Below are 21781 nucleotides of genomic sequence, written 5' to 3'. Positions count from 1 at the left end.
ATGTGATCCCAATTAACACTGGAAGTAGCCTGATAAGGTGGCTAGTTTTCACCCACTATAACGATGAGACAACCAAAGCCTCGGAGCCATTAAGTGACCTCCCTAAAGTCCCATAGCTAGTAATGACAAAGCCAGTCTTCCAGCCTCTTAGTCCCTCCCTGCTCTTCACGGACCCTCCGTACCATACGGCTGTTGCATCAAGCCTTCCACAAGCTTAGTAGCTGGAAACAACATAATTTTATTATCTTAAATTCTGGAGGTCAGAAGTTCAAGACGAGTTTTGAAGTGTGGGCAGCCTGTTTTCACTCCGTAGTCTCTAGGAGAGGATCCATTTTCTTGCCTTTTACACTTTTTACAAGTTGCCCACAGTCCTTGGCTCGAAGCACTTCCTCCATCTTCCCGGACAGCGACAGCCGGTCAGGTCCATGTTGTGCGTCACTCTGGCCCTTGCTTTTGCCCCTGCTCTTCCTCTGAAGACCTAGTGATTACTTTGGACTCCCCTAGATAATCCGGGAAAATCTCCCCATCTGGGTTTCAGTGATTAGCAACGTCTATTCCAGCTGCAGCCTTAATACTCCTTCAGTGTTCACAGGTGCTGGGGATTAGGCCGCCGCCATCTTTGGAGGGCGGAGCATGATTTCTGTCTACGACGCTCTCTTACCCCCTACCTTCTCGGTAGGTTCCTTCAAGAGGCAGTGCCTCCTGACCTCACCAGACCTCTGGGGAGAGCATCACCCTGTAAGGCTCCAGCCACTCTGAGGCGGTGCCTGCTCTCCCATGCCCAGGGCCGCCTCTAATGTCACCACGGTGGCAGCAGGCAGTGAAAGATGTCTGCTCATTATTCATTTGGCTACTCACTTGCTCAAAAGCCACCTAACAAATGCCCTCGGCATGCCTGGTACTCTGCTCATAGAACCCTGGAGATTAGGATTTGCTGATGGCCTTCTCCTAAGACACGAAGTTGAATTTTTAGTCTCGAGTAAGATAACGGTGCATTCTTGTGGGCGCTGCTCTGCCAGGAGAAAAGAGGCGGATGAAGGAGGAAGGCATGTTTGAAAGACTTGGGAGCCACTCGGTGCCTCCCATTTGGGTTTGAATAAAACACTTGAGTAGGTGGTTTGAACAAACTTAGCAAAGCAGTGGCAGGTTTTTCTTGGTTCTCAGTCTTCTCGTTGGTGCTCTTTGCCCTCCATAATTTAAATGTTTGTCCATTTAGTATAACTTGGCATCTAAGCTGTGATGCATTGTGTTACAATGTCTGTAACTGGGGTGATACATTAACCCTTTCAATAGGAGAGTAGTAACTAAAAATGGCTTCCTGTGTACCTCGATGGGACATGGTAGCCAGTTTGATGTCCCAAAACTCATTCCTATTTGCTGTGCTTTCCCTTGTTTTGGGACTCATCTTGATGCCTTTCTCAAACTATAGTAGATGGCTGATTTGCATGTGAGTTTAACTCTGATTTTCCCCACCATTCTTTAGTCCCCCCTAATACCAGTGGCCCTTTCCCCCACTTTCTTTAGCACACACGTAGTTTGGTTTTGAAGAAAACAAACAAATAAAAAACACTGAATGTGTTTTCAAATCAAGGAAATCAGGAGAGGAATTTAAGGGGAGGAGAAAGAGAAGAGGGAGATGGCAAATGAATACATCAGTATCTTTGACAAAATACACGGATTTGGACTAGCCTCTTAAGCTTTTGCAGTACAATTAGTAAACCAGTATATTCTGAAGTTATGTTACTTTACTTGGCTCTTTGTCCTCAGATTATGCCTTCTCTCTTGCCAATGGCAGTCTGTTCATTTTTTTTTTTAAATCATGAATTCTTTAAGAACCCGATCAAAGCTGAGCATGAAGGTTCTCATCATTTCAAACTATACACAGACACATGACCACAAAAACTGCATACAATTATGAGGATTTCTAAACAACCCAAAGCCCTCCCACAAGTCCAGCGTTAAGAGCACCTGCTCTAAATGTTACACAAGTATAACCTGCATAAATCAAGAGCCCCTCATGGCCCAGTCTTGTGTTGCACTCAAGGAAGCACAATTCCACAACCAAAAGAAATTTAAAATACAGGCATACCTTCTTTTATGGCACTTGGCTTTATTGCATGTCATAGATACCGTGTTATTTATAAATTTAAGATTGCTGGCAACGCTTGGTCGAGTAAATCTATCAGCACCATTTTTCCCCCATGAAATTTGCTCACTTCATGTCTCTGTGTCACATTTTGGCAATTCTCACAATATTTTCAACTTTTTCATTATTATTATATTTAGTAAGGTGATCTGTGCTCAGTGATTAAGACTTGCTGAAAGCTCAGATAATAGTTAACATTTTGTACCAATAAAATATTTTTATTTTAAAGACATAATGCTATTGCATACTTAATTGACTATAGTACGGTGTAAATATAACTTATATATGCAAGGAAAACAAACAAAAAAAAAGCCATTTGACGTGCTTGCTTGTGATACTTGCTTTATTGCAGCAGTCTGGAACCGAACTCAAAATATCTCCCAAGTGTGCCTGTAATTCCAACCTTTACTAGTATCTTCTATAAAACTTTAAAGAATACCCAAAATTTGTCACCCTCACCAGCACTTTTTGAAGTGTCCTTTCCCATTCCCTATAACTCCCTCTTCTGGAAGCTACCTCGTGCCTCCTCTGTGCACCCTAACCTCTTAATTCCCCACCGAAGTTTCTCTGCCCATCAGCCACTTGGACTTATCTCTTCCTGTCTGTCCCCCCCTCAGCCTCGCATTCCCATTCTTCACTTTTGACTCTGTCCTTTTTCTTTTTCTTAAACAAATAACTCTTTGCCCTTTTTGGTGCAAATTCCCCATTTTGGTTTCCTCATTACCTCAGTTGGCATAATATGCTCCGGGAGTAGAAGGAATAAAAGAGAAAAGAAGAAACATACAACAGCATATGGCCAGAATTTTCCTTAGAGGTTTGTGTTTGGTGGGGGAGAAGGTGAGTACATAGAAGAGCCTGAGATCATCCAGTACTTACTCTTCCTCTGTGAGATGAATTTTAGGTGTGTAATTGTATCTAGGTCAGCACTGGAAAGTCAAGTGGTAATTGATAGTTTCGTTTTTTCTTTCTCTTACGTATTTCTCTTATAGCGTCCTCATCTTCTTTTCTTTTCCTTTTTTTTTTTTTTTTAGAGTCAAAGAGAAAACGTGCAAGCAGGGGAGAGGCAGAGAGAGAGGGAGAGAAACTATCTTAAACAGGCTCCATGCTGTGAGCACAGAGCCGAGAGTGGGGCTTTATCTCATGAACCGTGAGACCATGATCTAAGCCAAGATCAAGAGTCATAAGCTTAACTGACTGAGCCACCCAGGTGCCTCTATTGTCCTCATTTTCTTGTTTTGCACAGGTTGAAACTAGAAAGCAGTGACTGATTATATGAATATACCAAAAGTATAAATCCAAAGGACTGTCCTTTTCAAAGTAGTCAGTCACCTTGGTAAGCTATCTTCTTATTTCAATAAGATGGGGCACCTCTTTCAGACCCTGACATGTGTTCTTCAGCATGTCATTGGTTACATCAGGTCTTTGGAATTTAAGGTTGAATTTGATGTTTTAGGAACAAAGTCATTTGGACTTAAATATTTTTAATAAAATTGGGGCACCTGGGTGGCTCAGTTGGTTAAGCATCTGGCTTCTGCTCAGGTCATGATCTCATGGTTCATGAGATTAAGCCCCAGGTTGGGCTCTCTGCTGTCAGCCTGCTTGGGATACTCTCTCTCTCCCTCACTCTCTATCCCTCCCCTGCTGTTCTCTCTCACACTCTCTCTCTTTCTCTCTCAAAAATAAGTAAACGTTTTTTTAAAAAACCTTTTTTAATAAAACGGGTGGTCAATTTTGACACTTTAATGTTTTTATTCTATTTATGAAATTAAAGAAATGTAGCTGCACAGAGCCCAGTGCAAGGCTTGAACTCACAAACCATGAGATCATGACCTGAGCTGAAGTCAGATGCTTAACCGACTGAGCCACCAAAGCACCCCTAATTCTAAAAACATTTTTAAAGCTGGTACACCTCAAAGACATTGGCCAGTACACTGTCACAGATTTAAACATACAGCCTTCTAGGATAGGTACTTGGAAAAGGAAATAATCACTGATAATCAAGTACATCCTGTGTGTTGCTTTGTAGCTTATTTCCACGATGAGATCATGCTCTATCACTCATCTTGTCACTAGTCTTGTGATTTTTCTCCCATATTTGTGCTTTATAAGTTTTAGTGACTTTTAGGATTTTTATAAATTTTATAAAACTTTTAGAAATCTGTATAAATTTTAGGATTTTTAGTGATGGAATTATGATCTTGGACTTTGGTGTCAGACAGACTTGGGTTCAAAGCTGGACTCGGTGTGCTAGACTTGACGCTCCGAGCCCCAGGGCCCAGGTGTGAATGGTGACACCCGACCCTACCTCACAGCGGTTGTTGTTGGGACGAAACACAGTAGACTACTGACAACACGGTAGAAAACATTTACTGCCTATGCCAGTAGAAAGCAAGTTCTGGGTGCATATTACTACACAGGGATGGCGGGAGGAAGAAGTGAGGGAGTGGGCCGTTTCTCACCAGCTTAGCTCGTGCGTCCCGTGTTTTCTTTTCTTGACTCTCTCCCTTCGTGGCCACATGCTGGCCTACCTTTTCATTTCCCTTCCTGTATTTTCTGTGTTTCTCTCTTTTCTGCGCTCTCCACTTTACTTATGCAAGTAGCTCTGGACAAGCATGTTTCTGAAGGACTGATTCAACGCCAGGGGCTGTGACAGTCACACCATAGGGACTGTAATGACATCAGGGCAAGGTGAGACCAAAGAGGTGCATCTCTATGAATGCAAGGGACTCATTGTCGGTTAGGGTTTTTTCATTTGTTTGTTTGTTTTTAAGTTTATGGATTTTTCGGCTTCTTGCAATTTGTTCCCGGACTAACTTGCACAGTTTTTAGAGTTTGGTCGCTTAGCACACATGCCATGAGTCAACATTTCCTGGCATGAAATTATGGCAACAAGAGCACTCTTGCTGAGGTACCGTAAGTTTACGGTAACATATGGAGTCCCAAACAGGCCCTCTGGGATCGGTGGACTGTGGCATGACCCAATCCATCAACAGCAAGTCAGGTGTCAGTCCTAAGCATTCATCGAGTAATCTCCTACCTCTTTGTCAATGGCTCATAACTAACGAGTTGCCTCAGTTTATTATGAGGTAGCTGCAAATATGTGAGATCATTGGCTAAGAAATTCTGATCATTGAATTAGGGGCGTACAGTCACAGTTTAATTGAAGTTTATATGAGCAGATATTTCCCTTCTTCACAAAATTCCATATTATGTGAGCTCTTAAATGTTTTAACACATGCACTTAATTAAATCATTTTTTCTTGAGCACTCATGAGACTAATCCTGCCATGGATTCAGTGTCACACGTTTTCAGAAGAACTAATTATTTTGAACAGTATTACTTTATAGGAAGCTTTTTAAAGCAGTCTGTGTCATTTCTCCTGGACAAATGCTATATATATTCATCTGCAGTCAGTATGACTACTAAAAACTTGATGATGGATGTTATTGGTGAGTGTAGACACCCTAAGAGAAATGGGCCCTCTTCCAGCCCATTTCCATAAAGGGTAAGTCTACTTGGTCTTTAGGGTAGACATCAGTATTATGCTATGCAAACAGCAAACAAAAAATTTTCATTGACAAAAGCTATTTATATCCACATTAGAAATGAATAATGTACATTCATGTTTCCATTTAACGTACATACATTGAGCTCCTACTCTAAATCGGACATTATACAAGTTTCTCAAGACTCAACGACAGCTCCCTTCCCTCAAAGAGCTTCCTACATAATCAGGAAAGCTGACCAAAAAGCAGATAATCACCATATAGTGCAGTTTGCTGTGCGAAAGGTGTGTATCATACTCTTTTGAACACAGTGCGGTTTGAGACATGGTAACTCAGAGCTTCCTAAGAGAAGATGTAACTTAAGCAAAATCCTACAAAGTGAAGTCAAACGGGCAAAGGGAATGATGTTACAATGTTCTAACAACACATGTGCCTTCCCAGAGGCAGGAGAGTGCAAGGTGCATTCTTTCTTTGTACCTTGGTCTTTGCCATCATCTGTTACAGCATTTTTAGAAACATAACAGTGTACATCATCAATTTATTATACTGTGTGTGTGTATTCATTATATATTCTATATATATTCATTCTCTCTCTCTGTCAAAAATGTCATTTATTAATCCCCTACCCTACTCCGTGTAATTCACTGGGCTTTGTGCTTAACTTGTTTCACTCTCCATCTACCCCATGGAGAGTCTACTTCTTCGCCATTGCACAGATGAAGTGGGGATGTAGAAGCTCAGTACCTTGCGTGAGGTTCTTCCACTGGGAGGTGGCCAAACTGGAATTCAAACACAGGCATTCAAACACCTCCTCCCTCTACTGCCAGTAATTGTTTGAGCTCTGGCTTTCCCCCAGTTATGACACATTCTTCTCTCATCGTTCTTTTGCTGCTGTCAGCTACAAATAATAGTTAACATTTTTGCTCTGGTTTTAGAAAACACTTTCATACTCCTTTTTGTTTGATCCTCGTGACAGTTCTGACAGATCAGGAAGTAAATATTACCATCTTTGTTTTAAATGAAGAAACAGGTTCATGTCACATGGTTTTGCCTAATGTGATGCCTCTAGTAAAAGTAGAAAAATAGAAACTGGAGCATTTCATTTTAGATCCAAAAATCCATGCCCCTCACACTGTATACCAAAATTAACTGAACTTGGATCATAGACCACAAAACCTTAAACTATAAGACTTCTAGATGAAAACATAGGAGAAAATCTTTATGATTTTGGGTTTGGCAAACATTTCTTCAATAAGACACAAAAAGCATACACCATAAAATTATAAATTGATAACGTAGGCTTGATCTAAATTAAAAACAGTGTCTTTGAAAGACACTGTTAAGAAAACAAAATAAAAAGACACAGAGTTGGAGAAAATGTTTGCAAAAACATACATCTGATAAAAGATTAATATCCAGAATATATAAAGAAGTGTCACAAATCAGTAATAAGAAAATAAACGGCCCAATTATTTAAAACTGGACACAAGATTTGAAAGGGCACTTCACTAAAGAAGAGATGGAAATTTAACCATGGAGTTGTAAGAGTTCTACAATGAAAACTATACAACATTGCTGAAAGAAATTAAAGACTTAAATATAGGAAAATACACTGTGTTCATAGATTGGGAGGCTTAGTTTTTTTTTAAGTAAACTCTATGTCCCTCATCAAGCTGAACTCATGACCCCAGTATCAAAAGTTGCATGCTCTATCAACTGAGCCAGCCAGGTGCCCTAGAAGACTTAATATTTTTAAGATGGCAATATTACCCAAAGTGATCTATAGATTTATTGTAATTGCTGTCAAATTCCTGATGGCCTTTGCAGAACTACCCAAAAATTTATATGGAGTTGCAGGTGAACGCAAATAGCCAAAACAATCTCAAAAAAGAAAGCTAGAGCACTTATACCTTCCGATTCCCAAACTTACTACAAAGCTACCCTAATCCAAACAATGTGGTAATGGCATAAGAATAGACACATAGATTAATGGAATAGAACCAAGAGTCTGGAAATAAACGTACACCTGTGATCCGTTGATTTCTAATAAGTTTCCAAAAACACTCAATGGAAAACAATAGTCTCTTCAACGCATAGTGGTGAGACAACTGGATATCCGCATACAAAAGAATGAAGTTGGACCCTGAACTCACATACATGCAATAATTCACCTAAATGGATTAAAAACCTAACTATACAAGCTAAAATCCTAAAAATCTTAGAAGAAAACATAAGAGTAAATATTCACAACCTTGCATTTGGCAATGGTTTCTTAGACATAACACCAAAAGCATAAACAAGAGAAAAAATAAGTAACATGGGCTTCATCAAAATTCACAACCTGGGTGCATCAAAGAATTATCAAGAAAATTAAAAGCTAACACTTAAAATGGTAGAAGATATTTGTGAATCACTTATGTGATAAGGGTCTACAATCCACAATATATAAAGAACTGTTTTAACTCAACAGCAAAACATCAAACAATCAATTTAAAAATGGGCCAAGGAATTGAATAGAGATTTCTCCAAAGAAGAGATACAAATGGTCTGCATGCCCTTGATAAGATATCCAGTGTCCTTAGTCATTAGGGAAATGAAAATTAAAACTACAATGAGATACCACTCATACCCAGTAAGGTGACTATAATTGGGAAGAAAAGGAAAAGAACAAATGCTGGTAAGGATGTGGAGCAATTGGAATGCTCCTGCCTTGCTGGCTGGAATATATAATGGTTTGGACACTAGAAAACAGTTTGGCAGTTCCTTAATAAATTGTACATAGAATTCCAATATGACCAAACTGTTTCCCTCCTAAATACCCAAAATAATTGAAAACAAGTGTTCAAACAAAACTATATACACAAATGCTTGTAGCACTATGCACAATAACTAAAAATGGAGACAGCACAAATACCCATCATGGACTTGAATGAATAAACAAAATATGGCATGTCCATAAGATGGACTATTATTCAGCCATAAAAAGCAATGAAATAGACCTCAATGAAAAAAACCACTTGATAGGTGGGAAATATATCTTCAACATATTTCTATGTTCAACATATTTCTTCTTCATAAGAAGAAGACCTATGGGAAATTACATAGGAATATACATACTAAACATTTGAAGGACAAAAAAAAAAAAAAAAAGAAATGAGGTATTGATAGATGCTGCAATGTGGATGAATCTTGAAAACATTATGCTAAATGAAAGAAACCAGCAGAAACAAGGCTGCATCTTGAATGATTCCATTTATATAAAATCCCTCAAATAGACAAAACCATAAAGACAGAAAAGCAGATAAGTGTTTGCAAGTGACTATTACTAATGGTAAATTTTATGTCCTGTGTGTTTTACCATGCACAGAAAGAAGAGATTGGATGGCACAGAAACACACACACAAAAAATGCTGAACATCGTTAGTCATTGGGGAAATGTAAATTAAAGCCACCGTGAGATGCACGGCACACCTAGTAGAATGGCTCACATCAAAAATTCTGAAGGTACCAAGTGCTGGTGAGGATGAAAATAGAATCCTCACATGTCACTGTGCAAGTGCCAAATGGCGCCAACTCCTTTGGAAAAAAGTTTCACAGTTCCTTACAAAGTTAAATATACACTTACCATCTGACCCAAGGACCCCACTCTTCAGCATTTACCCAAGAGAAATGAAGACATGCATCCACATAAAAACTTATTTGCAAATGTTCATAGCAGCTTTTTAATAATTGCCAAAAAGAAAAAAAACTCTGGAAATAACCCAACTATTCATCACCTGGTAAATGGTCAAAAGGTTGTACATCCATAAATGAAAACTACTCAGTAATAAAATGAAGCAAGCTACTACTCTTTGCAATAGCACGAGTGAATCTCAGAAGCATTATCTTAGCAAAAGAAGCCACACTCAGAGGCTGTCTTTTGTATCATTCTACCTGTCTGGCTTCCTGGAATAAGGAAAATAAGGAAAATTGTAGGGACAGAAAATTGATCAGTGGCTGCCAGGAGCAATGATTGGGAGAAAGGGATGAACTACAAAGGGGCCCAGGGAAATGGGGGTGGGGGGCGACAGAAATGTTCTCTATATTATATTTGTGGTAGTTAACATGACTGTGCACATCCTTGAAGTTTATAGAACAGTATGCATAAAAAGGATGAATTTCACTGCATATAAATTACACGTCAGTTAAGCTGACTTTAAAACCCCTTGTTTTTTTATCCTCCATTATTGTCTGTCTGAGGAGCACAAGCATCGGTTCTTTTAATTTCACAGTAGTAACAGTAGAAAGGAGGCTGTTTCTGGATCTGAAGATCAAAATGGTGGCAATCTTTTGGCCAAAAATCTCACAGCACAAACAAAAAGCAATTGGGTCCGTTCAGCACGAGTGAGGACCAGAAAGAAATATGACCATGCCCCTGGGTCGTGAAGAAAAGAGAGGGAAATAGAGTGGGAGAAGGGACGAGGAAGGATTGAATTGGTGGGGAATTGAGCAGCTGTTAAGTGGGGGAGAAGCAGTGATTAGGCTCACTTGAGTAGGAAAGATGATTTTAGATTTATGTCTAGACACACAAATCAAAAGCACGTTTGGCCCTCTGCATCCTAGGATCCTAAGCAGTTGGATCCTTTGAGATCATTTATATTTAGGCAAAAGCAAAAGGATCCCCATCTGGTAGATCACCTCATGGCTAGGAAGTGGCGTCTGTACCCTCGGCACCCTCCGCAGGCTCGGTGACTGCTAGGAACCTGACGCCTATTTGAAGAGTTAATGCATGAATATACTAAAACTTGCTGAAGGGCAGGACAATTGTCTACTAAATTAAAAACTCTAAAGGGGACCGTAGTGCGACTATCGTTTTGTCTGTTATTACTGCAACAGCACTAGAGAAAACAGTATCTCATTCTTTATTGCGTACTTGTGAACAACTCCTCATCGAAACAGACCACTCCAGTGTTTCCTGGACTTTGAAAGATAGAATAGGCCTAAACGGATTCAACGTAGACTTCAGGAATTGAATATACAATTTCAGCAAAGTGTGTCCTTCGCAGTTCAAGCCCCACTAAAACTGCTGCATGGATCATATAATTGATTTGTGGCACTTTCTGCCTGCATCTACCCCGTGGTTTATTAAAATAGAATAGACAAATACCAATAAAGCGAAAAGCTCCACTGAGAATTGACCAAACCACATCACTTTCTTCCCATCTAGGGCATTCCAACCAATAGTAATTTTACAGCAGCTCTCTCTAGTACCAGATACAAGGCTCCACAACCGGGATCCCACACCACAAGCAAACTTTCCCCTAAAGCACAGCAAAGAAACAGGTTTATGAAATCACCATTAAATATAATAGAACACTGGAGAGATGAGTAGAACAGGGGCAAGATGAGATAATGAACATAACACGTAAGAGCCAATTAAGAATGTACCATCTCTGCAGGAAAGCAGCCATGTGTTGATAAAGCTCTTTATGAATATTAAGTACTGTAACATAAGATAATATAGGACTGAGAGCCTCAAACACCAGTGGCGAAAAGAAGTGCAATCTTTTGTAAGGAAACATATCTAAAAATAGACTGAACGGAGTAATCGGCACTCCAATTTATCATTATTATCCCGGTTCTCAGTATCACTTATCTTCAATAATATGCAACGTATGGTTAAGAAATAATCCATATCATCACTTTCCTTAATAATATAGCAAATATATTCCATATGTGTATGATTTCTGGCTGCACCACAAAAGTCTGAGCACAGAGAGTTGACTGTTCTAAGAGAGATTTTTTTAAATATAGACATAAATTGGCTAGGTCACCCAGAAAAAATGGTTTCTTTTCTCCCTGACACCTATAGCTTTCTAGAATGTATTCACTGTGTCCCAGGAAAGAAAATTATATAAAGGATCATTTAGTAGCTTTATGTCTGCATAGGCTCACTGCAGCTTTGACATTAAACTGGAAACATCAAGGACTGTGGCACCAGGGTCTCCATTTTTAAACATAAAGATGGGAGTGCCTGGGTGGCTCAGTGGGTTCAGCATCCAAGTCTGGCTCAAGTTGTGGGATCGAGCCCCCACGATGGGCTCCTCGATAACGTGGATCCTGCTTAAGATTCTCTCTCGCCCTCTGCCCATCTCCCCTGCTCATGTCCTCTCTCTCTCTCTCTTTGTCAAAATAAATAAATAAACATAAAAAAAAATAAAGACACATATCTGTAGATCCTATCACACACATATACACATTCATATGTACTCACTCATCCAGTGATATCTCACACACTTCCCAGGGTGGTGTTTACAGGAAGTAGTATTTTATAAGAGACTGAATTGTCTGATGGGAACCCATCTTCTTTTGCTTTTTGCAGTTCAGGCTGAGTCAGACATTCTCAGTGCCTTTGCCTGGTACCTACAAAATGTGAACCAGACAGAGGCAGAGAATTCCGCTTTCTGGCCATCGGAACAAGGAGTCCGGGGCCCGAATGTTGTCTCGTGGACACTTTGAGTGCCAGCAAGCTGAATTACGACAGGCAGGCCCTAAGTGTTATGAAATAGAAGGAAGTAAAGACCATGATAACTCAGGAGGTACAGGAAAATGTAAAGACTGAAAAACCAGAGGAAAGTATTTTCATAGAGAGAGAGAGAGAAAAAAAAGTTCCTCCATGTTTAAAGACCTTTTGAACGCTGAGAATTTAAAACTTTCAGAAGTTCGAATTCGTTCAAACACATGTCCTTTGAGCAAACATTTATTCAACACCAGCTACGGACAGCGGAATCAGAGATGCTGGGAATATGAAAACGAATAACAACCTTCGTAGCTGGCGATTTCCGAGGGCGCACAAGGCTTTTCAGTAACAAATATCTCTTACCAAATTGCAGTTTGGGGAGTTAAGCTAGAGGAATTGGCAACATTTTATTGTATTTCCATTAGTCCCCAAAGGGACTTTTACAAAATAAAAGCATAGAAACATTACATTTTTAATTTGACCAATAGAACACTTTTTTTTTTTTTTACTCAAGAAAACACAAATGCTTAGGGGTTGATAATATTTTTTCATGACTGACCCAACAATGAGGTCTCATCCTTTTCTGAGGCCCTGGGCTGGATCCGTGTCTATAAATATGTAAACAGACATTTCCACTAACATCAGCACACTCCCTGGTCTCTCTTCACTTGTTTACATTTCTCCCTGTTTTTTGTAAACAGGCATATGATAGATGCTTAAAATCAGTGCCTTGAGAATATGGTAGGAATGGGGAGATGTATACATAGAACCAAGACAAACTACATTTTCTCTCTAGGGTCATACAGTGTGAAGGTAGGCATTTATTCTACGTTCGATTAAGTCTTTCCCCCACCTCGATTCTTCTCTGAAGCCTTATGTTTACTACCTGAGTATTTAGCCACAGGCGAACAGAGGAAGAATGCGTTACCCTAGATTCTAGTTCCGTTTAGATTAATATTTGGTTGGAGGACGGCTGCACAAGTTTCTGGGAAATTAGTTGTACACGAGATTTTATTCCATTTATTTTTAATTAGTCATCCACTCACCAAGTCCAAACCGAGGTTAGGCAGTGTTACCTGAGATTCCTGGTCGTTTTTCAAAGCTGACCTCTGCCTCCCCTCTGCCCCTCCCCCGCCCCACCCTCAGGCTGACCATCTCTGTGCTCTGAGCCACGTCAAGCCTCGCCCCACAGCTGTGGTTATTTCATGGACCAGTAAAATCCCTCTAAATGTTTTGGGAACCAGTATAATATTGCTGTCTTTGCATTCTGCAATTAAGAATTTAGGAAGCACAAACACAACCTCCAGAATTTAATGGAAGGGATAACCAAAAGAAAAAAATATAGTAAAGATAGAACCTCATAACTGATTTATAAATAGAATACATTTAGCTCTATGGAAAAGCTCATAATTCTCCTTACTTTTTCTCTTCTTGCCATAGATTGACTTTTGGGAACCACTACCTTTGAGCTTTGCATCGGGGCTATAAAAGAATAAGTTAACCAAATATTCAGTTTCAGCTGTTTATGTACCATGGCATGGGTTCAGGTTTACACTGGCGGCGGAGTGGAGGAAGTGAGGAAATGTATGAATCAGCCCCATTCCATCTCAGCCTTGCTCGCTGTTCTTATTGCCAGTGTGGTCAGTACCCCCCACACACAATGGTCTGGGGAAATGCCCACAAAAGGAGATTTTTACTCAGAGTTTGCCCCAATCAAGTTCGTGTGCCACCAGGAGACAGTAAGGTTTCCCTGGGCTCCCGGGACAATTGGAGGAAAGAGACGCCCTCAGACTTTGGAATTGATAGAAATCAATGTAAACATTCAGCGTGGGTATCGAAAACGCAACGGGTGCCTCAGACATCTCTGTGTGTCTGGACTCAGGCATCCCCAGATCCAGTTAACGTGACCCTCCGGAATGGAATGTAACACAAGAGAGCCACAGAATTACTGTCTTTTATAGCACCTGGGTTTTTCTTTTTAATGTGAATTATTTCAAATGCAGTTGAGAAACAGGAAATCAGGATTCTAGGAGGATCGTACTAGTTTTGTACGTGTTTATGTTTTCAAGTGATCGGGGCAAGTTTTCTCACAAGCAAAGACGAAGCCTTAGCAAATATGAAAATCTTAAGAAAAAACTCAAAAAATCTCCAGAGGTGCCTTTCTTTTAGGGCAAACGGTGGTTGTCACGGTGGCCTTAACAACCTTTGGGTTTCCTGCCACAGTAAACTCTCTGGCGAAATCGTTGAGTGCTGATGAAGTCACCAAGATGTTTCCCCTTTGGTGAGATGACGACTTGATGAAGGCTACATCCCTGATATTTTAAATTTAGATGAAAATGGTCTCCTCACATCTTGGAGGAGGAAGCAGAGTTCAGGCTGCAAAGGTGTCACTAGATGCAGGGAACATTCCTTGTGCTAATCACTTTACTAGGATGGGGATTGTTTATGCTAGCGCTTGGGTCAGAGCTCTAGTGGTTTTGAATGATCTGCTCCAACTCTGCCTCTCCCACAAGCCCTGATACTTGCGATGCCCAGATTTGTAGCATGCAGCTGTAGCCAAAATACGGGTGTATCTTCACCCGGCAGTCAAAGCCCCAGTGTGACCCGTGGAGGGACGATAGTGTGGAGGGAGGTTAAGAATTAAGGGTTGGAGATGACGATTAGAAGGTCATTAGAAGAAATTAGAATTGGGCCTCTGGCATCATCTAGAGGAAATAGCTCCTGATTGCGCTCCAAATTCTTGGCGTTGAAACATGTCTGGTCGAGACGAAGGCGATGCATCAGACTATCCTGGCGTAACAAGAAAAGAGGGAAAGAAAACAGTAAAGAATACTTAATTCACTTATGCCTAATTCCATGTTTGCTCTGCAGTCTTCCACTCTGCAGTCTTCTAACCCAGGATGGGTTTTATAGGATTTCCCACCAGTGCCAATTCTGATTGACTGGCCGTGGCTGGCTGAAGCTGTGAGGTGGGAAGAATGCCACAGCCACTGCTGGATTCAGTGGGAGAGAAGGCCACAGTTGATTAGTGATGGCTGCCAGGAGTTGGCCCGCTGGGGTCGCCACGATCATCTGTGACACAGTTGAGATTTGCCCACTTGGAGCGCGAAATCTAGAAGGGAGACAAGACTAGGCATAATTACAGCGCAAAATAACAAGTAACATCACAGATAAAATAACAGCTTGGAAAGGTACTTACCCTGCCTTGCAGGGCACGAAGGCCTCAGAGCGGGTGTTAGTTCTTGAGGGATGAGCAGTTTGCTTGACAGAGAAGAGAGGAACGGTGCGGCTTCACCACACAGGATGGCTTGTTCAAAGTCACAGAAACACGACAAAGAAGGGCATGTTTGCAGAAGGTCAGTGTGAATGTAGACAGGACACAGGCAAAGGTGAGAGACAGGACAAGAGCTGAGGCTCGAATGCAGGGAAGACGTGGTCATGGAAGGACTTCCATGGGGAGCCGATGAGCTTCCATTTCATTCTACAGGTGGAGAGAAGGCATAGAACACATTCACATGGGCTAAAATAGCTTAGAAATAAAACTCCTTTTTCTGCTTCGAATTTGTATGTCTGGTCCAGTCATCACCTAAGCATCTAGAAATGTTGCATTCTAGAGCAGCAGCAGATGCAGCAGGACTTTTCTCTGACCAGCCCCGGTACACACGTGAGCTAAGACAACCTGGGCTTCCAAGGTGGCGGTTCAGCCCTGAAGTCTGTCCTGAAACATAGCCCTGAGCTGTGGTTCCTCACTGCAGCTCGTTCCTCACTATAGTGACAGCTTGTGGCTTTGGCGATCACATGCCCCTCTGGTGAGGGGCCGACTGCATCACTCGGGGGAAGGAGCTTTGCCAGCTCACGCTTTGTGTTTTCGTATTTTCCTCCTTGGGTAATTGCAAAATGGACGATTGCACCTAAATGCAGGGAGACTGGCTTCCTCCACACTGCAGACGGCTCTCCGGCGGCCTGGCCTTGCAGCCACGTGGCCTGCCATCTGGCATTTGCCACTCATCAAATGGAATCACACAGCTCTGGTAAATTATCCCCTCCCCTTCGGCAGAACTTTCTCCCTTCAGCTCCCTCCTGCCTAATACTTGCTAATGTTGAGTAGGGTATGGTTTCTCTGTACAAGGATATCAACCAGAACGTATCAAACTTTTACCACAAATGGAGGTTTATGAGTGTGTGAGCGTGTGTGTACGTCTAAATTGTACATAGACACACACATATGTATGTATATGTATGAACACATATGAATGGGTTATCCCATTTATGTGAATTTTCTAGATGCATTAAGCTAAGAGATTGTTGAATTTTTTTGTTTTGTTTTAAATATTATACATACATATGTGCATGCATTATTTTGTATTGTTCTTATGTGCATATGTATATACGTATATGCATTAGTTGTCCCATTTAGATGAATTTTCCAGATGCATAAAACTATCAGTGACTATCACTCATTTGTGTTTCTTTTATTTAAATCAAGTCTTCATGGAAATGTTTCTGACAGTTTCTGAAAGTTCCAGAGTCTGCTTGCTCTATTCGAATCTCTTTTTCCTCATCTCCTACCTCTCTGTCCTTGGGCAGGTGACAATCTTCCTGAGTCTCAGTGTTCTCCTCTATAAAATGAGCATAGTCATAACCACCTCGCAGGGTTGCCGTGCTCATGAAATGGGTGCACGTGTAATGCAGTTGGCGTGCCGTGAACATTCAAGAAATGCTAAAGAAAAAAGAAAAGACAAGACAGGAAAAGAAAAAAAGGAAGGAAGGAAGGAAGGAGGGAGGGAGAGAGAGAGGAAGAAAGAAAATGATAACTGTGAGCTGATACATTAGTTAGCTTGATTATGACAATGATTTTACAAAGTATACACGTATACCAAAACATCAAGTTGTTCACCTTAAATATATACAATTTTTATTTGTCAATTATACCTCAAGAAAGCTAGCAAAAAATGAAATCACAATTGAACACAATAAATTAAAACTATGGCATAATTTTTTTTTAAAAATGATTATCTACAGTTTGTTCGAAAATGCTGCTGTCAAATGACCTCCAGAAAAGTGAGAGGGCGCTCTTAAAAGTCTTCATTTGTATATTAGCGACAATGGAACTTTAAGTGTCTATATCTTTAGGAATTCAACAAAGAAATACTTGTACCTAACCTCCTTTTTTTAAGTTTATTTATTTATTTTGAGAGAGAGAGAGAGAGAGGGAGGGGGTAGGGGACAGAGAGAGAGAAGGGGAGAGAGAAAATCCCAAGGGGGCTTCTCACTGCAAGTACAGAGCCCAGAGCTCATAACCTGATCCAAAACCAAGAGTCAGATGCTTAAGTGACCGAGCCACCCAGGTGCCCTCCCAACCCCCTTTTTAAAGCAAAATATGGCTTGTAAACAAAAAAAAATCTATGCAATGTTTTTCTGGTTTTAAAAAATTATAAAAGCATGTACTAAGTCAGCCTATCTAGAACCAAATCTCAGCCCCATAATCCAAATAATATTTGTTATATATCTTGATTTTGGAAGGGTGGGGGGTAATGTTTAAATAAACAAGTCTTCCTGGGCCTTCCTTTCCGTGAAAACGTGTAAGAGAGCAGAATGATCAGGTTGTCGTCTGTGTGAACGGCATCCCCCGAAGTTGGGCCAGGGTGTGACCCCAAGTGAGACTGCCTTTGTTCTATAGAGAAAGAGATTTTATTATGTTTTTTAAGTAAACTCTATCCCCAGTATGGGCCTCGAACTCACAACCCCAAGACTGAGCCACATCCGCTACGACTGAGCCAGCCAGGTGCCCAGAGATCGCCTTTATGATAAACTTGTGTGATGTGGATTTTAGGGGTTTTGGGTGTGTCAGGAGCCAAATCGTCTCAGTGTCCAAGATGACTGAGTTCACCCCCCACCACCCACTCATTCTCCAGGCTCGGATTGACTATTAGCAACATCCATCCCAAGTCTGGGAATATTTTTTTTTCTCCAGGAAATAACCTCTGTGCCCTTTTCACCATTTCAAATGTTTCAAACCTGGTTCTATAAAATAAAATAAATCCCGGACTTCAGCTCATTCTCTCCCTTTTTGGCTCGTAAGTAAGTCAATTCTACATTTTTAATAGACCTGTGTCTATAAGTTTTATACATTTTAATTCTGAAACACTAGATGCCTCCTATCTTGTCTCTCAGCCATGTCCCTTCCTCAGATTAGCCCTACCACACACACACACACACACACACACACACACACACACACACACAGTGTGACCAACCTCACAGTTTCCTAAACACACATTGTTCTTTCTTGCCCATGGACTGAACAATGGGGTGTTTGTCCATGATGCTTGTTCTCTTTAGGAAACCCTATTCCTGTTTTCTACACTGTTAAACTCCTATGCATCCATCAGAACCCAATTTAAATGACCTGCCACCTCCTCTTTGAAGGTTTCTCTATCTGTTGTGCTGGGTTGGGAACCCCCCACCCCGCCGAGTGTTTCCACAGCACCTTCTTATTCACCCTGTCTTAGCCCTCAGACACTGTAATGTGCTAGCAGTCTGTGCTGAGCTGGAAAGACCTTCAAGACACATTCCTTAAATCTCTGCTGTTTACCTTGTCTAGCCCATAGCTGGGCCTCGATAATCAGTAAATGATTTCATGAATATCATTCCCCCCTTATCAAAAAAATACTGTGCCTTCAGCTAATTGAGCATATCATGACCTACCATTTTTGAAGTTCGGCACACTTGGGAGAAGTTTATCAAGCAACCGAAAATGCCAACATTTGAGAACGTCAGCGTAAATACTTGGGTGAGGGGAGGGGTTTGGGGTCCTCGTGTGGTGCGCTGTTTCCTTGATAGAGAGTGTGATTTCTCCAGGCAGAGATGCTTCCCAGGGTGGGTGTTGACATAGCTGCACAAGAGGGCAGAGAATGTCCATTGCAATTGTTTTCTTTATTTGTTGTTGTTGTCGGTTTTAACATTTTAGGTTACAAATGCCCCTGACAACTCTCATGGCCAGTTGACCCTTCATCTGGAACCTTCCCTCGTGTGTGGAGGGGATGGGTTCACCCAGTCCAACTTCGACGGCTGCGTCTCTTCTGCCCTGTGTGTTCTGGAAGCTTTAAAGAACCATGTTTAGCACCTGGATCTTTATTCTCTATATGAGCTTGCGGTTTGGGGGTTCACAATTCCCCGTGATCGATTATTTTGTTTTCTATTTTGTTGAGAAAAATTACTGGAAAATGTCTCATATGGGGTATAAAATTGATTTCATGATTCTGATAGTTACCACCCATGTTACAATGAAGATTCTTTGTACCGTGCACCTTTCACGGGGGTTCTGAATTGCCATGAATACTAAAGAAAAATAATGTTTAAGAATAACAAAGGACCCTTCCCCCAAAAGAGCGTGTCAAATCAAAATAATAGTTCATGTTCCAGGCCTTTATTCTTTTGAGAATTTCAATTCCAAATAAAGAATAATTATTATCAAATCTTCATTTTCAGTCTTGGAGCCTGACCTTGATTCAATGTTTCTGCAGATTGCTGAACTACTCGATTCCGCTGAACTGTGGATAACACAGTGTAATTTCTGTCTCTCGCAAGTTATTACATGATCCTGAATTGTAGGTCATAGATATCGTCATCATCTCTAGGACTGTGGTGGGAGGGCAACTGACTGACGAAGAAGCCTGTCTTCACATTTTCAGAAAATAACCAGATTCAACTGGACCTTCCAAGTCATACAATGGTTTTTAACCTTAAAAAAAAAATCAGTCTTAATCTGAAAATGACAATTAAACAGAAACTGAGTGAAAATATATCGATCTCTACCTCCTGCTCTCTCTGATGGCTGGTGCTGGTACCTTCGTGCATTCTCCAGGATGTGCTGTGGCATTTAGACTGTGTCAGGTTTAATGAATTTAATACGATGAGAAAATTTACTGAGCTAGAAAATAGATGCACTTAAAATAGTTCAATATTTGCCAACTGGGTGGCTCAGCATATCACCCACATGCTCCCCATCACTCGCTGGCTGGAGAGAAATTGATCCCAGGCCTTCTAAACAAGCTACTTGTTGCTAATTTGAAAAGCAAAATGGTGAGTCCTATTTTATAATTATGCAAGCAAAGCAATTATTGCGGCCTCTCAAACTATTAAGAGTTCAACAAAATATTTCTTGCCTTGGTGGTATTTACAGTTTCGTACTTACATGCTTCCTATCACATAGACATACACATTTCTGCGTGGGCAGAAATAGCTTATGCAGCACAAAGTGGGCTTTGTGATCCTATGGGATGTTGTTATACGTCCTTTTAGCAACCAACTATGAAACACTGGCATGCCTGCATATGGTCAATGTCACTTATTTTTGAAGGCAGAGAAAGGAAAAGGGAAATTAAGTGATTTCTGGTATGATATGATGATGAATACTGAGATTTCTTTCATCGTTTTGGCCTCTATTTGATCATTTTGGTTTTACCCTTAAAGTACAGCAGAAAAGACTCAAATGTGCTAACTCTCTTGTTTTTAATGACTGTACTTCTGGAGCCATTTGACACAGAGCATCCTGAAGCCTGAAGGACAAGTGTTATATTTGTCTCATGAATGTGTATCCTCCAAAGAAAAGACAAAGAAAATGACTTACAAAGTTGGGGTGAGTTACTTGGAGAAAAGATTCTTCCAAGTCATTATTACTAAGGGCTTTTAAATATCAATGCCTTCGAAGTATGTTTCCCTAATAATGCTGCATCTGTTTTGAGAAGTCTGTGGCAAATATGGGAAGAGACTCAGCCCTGCGTAGTAGGTAGATCATTTGACTTTGCTCTTTCAGTCATTTTGAAAACTCATTTTACATTTAGATCCATCTCTGCAAGGAAAAGACCAATTTCCTGATGCTCAAATAAGGAAATAAAATTTATCCCGTGCTTGTGTTCTTTATTTTCATTCATCTCTTTCCCTTCAGAAATTGAAATGGGTAGAGAAAAATCTGGAAGCCATCCCAGAGAGCCACGAAACTCATATGGCCAGGATGCCCTGAACGACTCAGTGTGGGGGTGTCCAGTGCCACCCCCACCCCAGGAAATAAGAGTCAGCAGTATTGGGAGATGGGGTGGGGGTGGGGGGTGTATGTCAGCCCCACGGGACCACACAGCACCACAGTATTTCCAAACAAGAACGTTTATTAAATCAAGCCAGCCACGGAGAGCTGCTCTGTTTTGAAAGGAGCATATTTAAGTGAGAAACGGCTCAAGCAGTGGGGTGATTTAATACTTGTTAGCTGATAAATATAGCCTCCGCCAGAATAAAACTTTATGATGCAGTGTTGAAAAGCTTAATTACTAAACTGTCTATACAGGTCTTTCTTGCTCCGGCAGCAAGGGTGACAAATTATAGCAGGGGAATAGTATTTTTCACCTTTGGCATTTCTGAAAGGGAGAAGTATGTCTAGAAACACCGAGAACGCGGTAATAATCCCGGACCAGATATTACTGAGGGGAGCAGGGGAGGGGTAGGAAAGACACCTCATTGAGTCACTAAGCCTTCTGTGCAAAATGCCATCATCCCCACCCCCTGCCTACCCAGTACCTTGTTAAGTATAAAGAACAAGGTCAATTTCACATTTATCTGGTATTTTATACTCA

The 21781-nt window shown here is 40.9% G+C and overlaps 1 protein-coding gene across 1 annotated transcript in view; it reads left to right on the top strand.

The window, feature by feature from the left end:
- LOC144224315 (renalase-like) overlaps positions 1 to 19636 on the top strand; it is a 59641-nt gene extending 40005 nt beyond the window's left edge. Inside the window, exon 4 of the mRNA XM_077755233.1 lies at positions 19123 to 19636. Within this exon, the coding sequence (XP_077611359.1) occupies positions 19123 to 19275 (153 nt within the window). The 3' untranslated portion in view covers positions 19276 to 19636. The remainder of the gene's footprint in view (positions 1 to 19122) is intronic.
- Positions 19637 to 21781: the final 2145 nt, after the last annotated feature.

This window comes from Crocuta crocuta, unplaced genomic scaffold (assembly GCF_008692635.1).
Source record: "Crocuta crocuta isolate KB4526 unplaced genomic scaffold, BGI_CrCroc_1.0 scaffold2, whole genome shotgun sequence".
In the NCBI taxonomy this organism is placed as follows: Eukaryota; Metazoa; Chordata; class Mammalia; order Carnivora; family Hyaenidae; genus Crocuta; species Crocuta crocuta.
The sequence above is the reverse complement of the archived record's forward strand: the minus strand, read 5'-3'. Positions and strand labels throughout refer to the sequence as shown.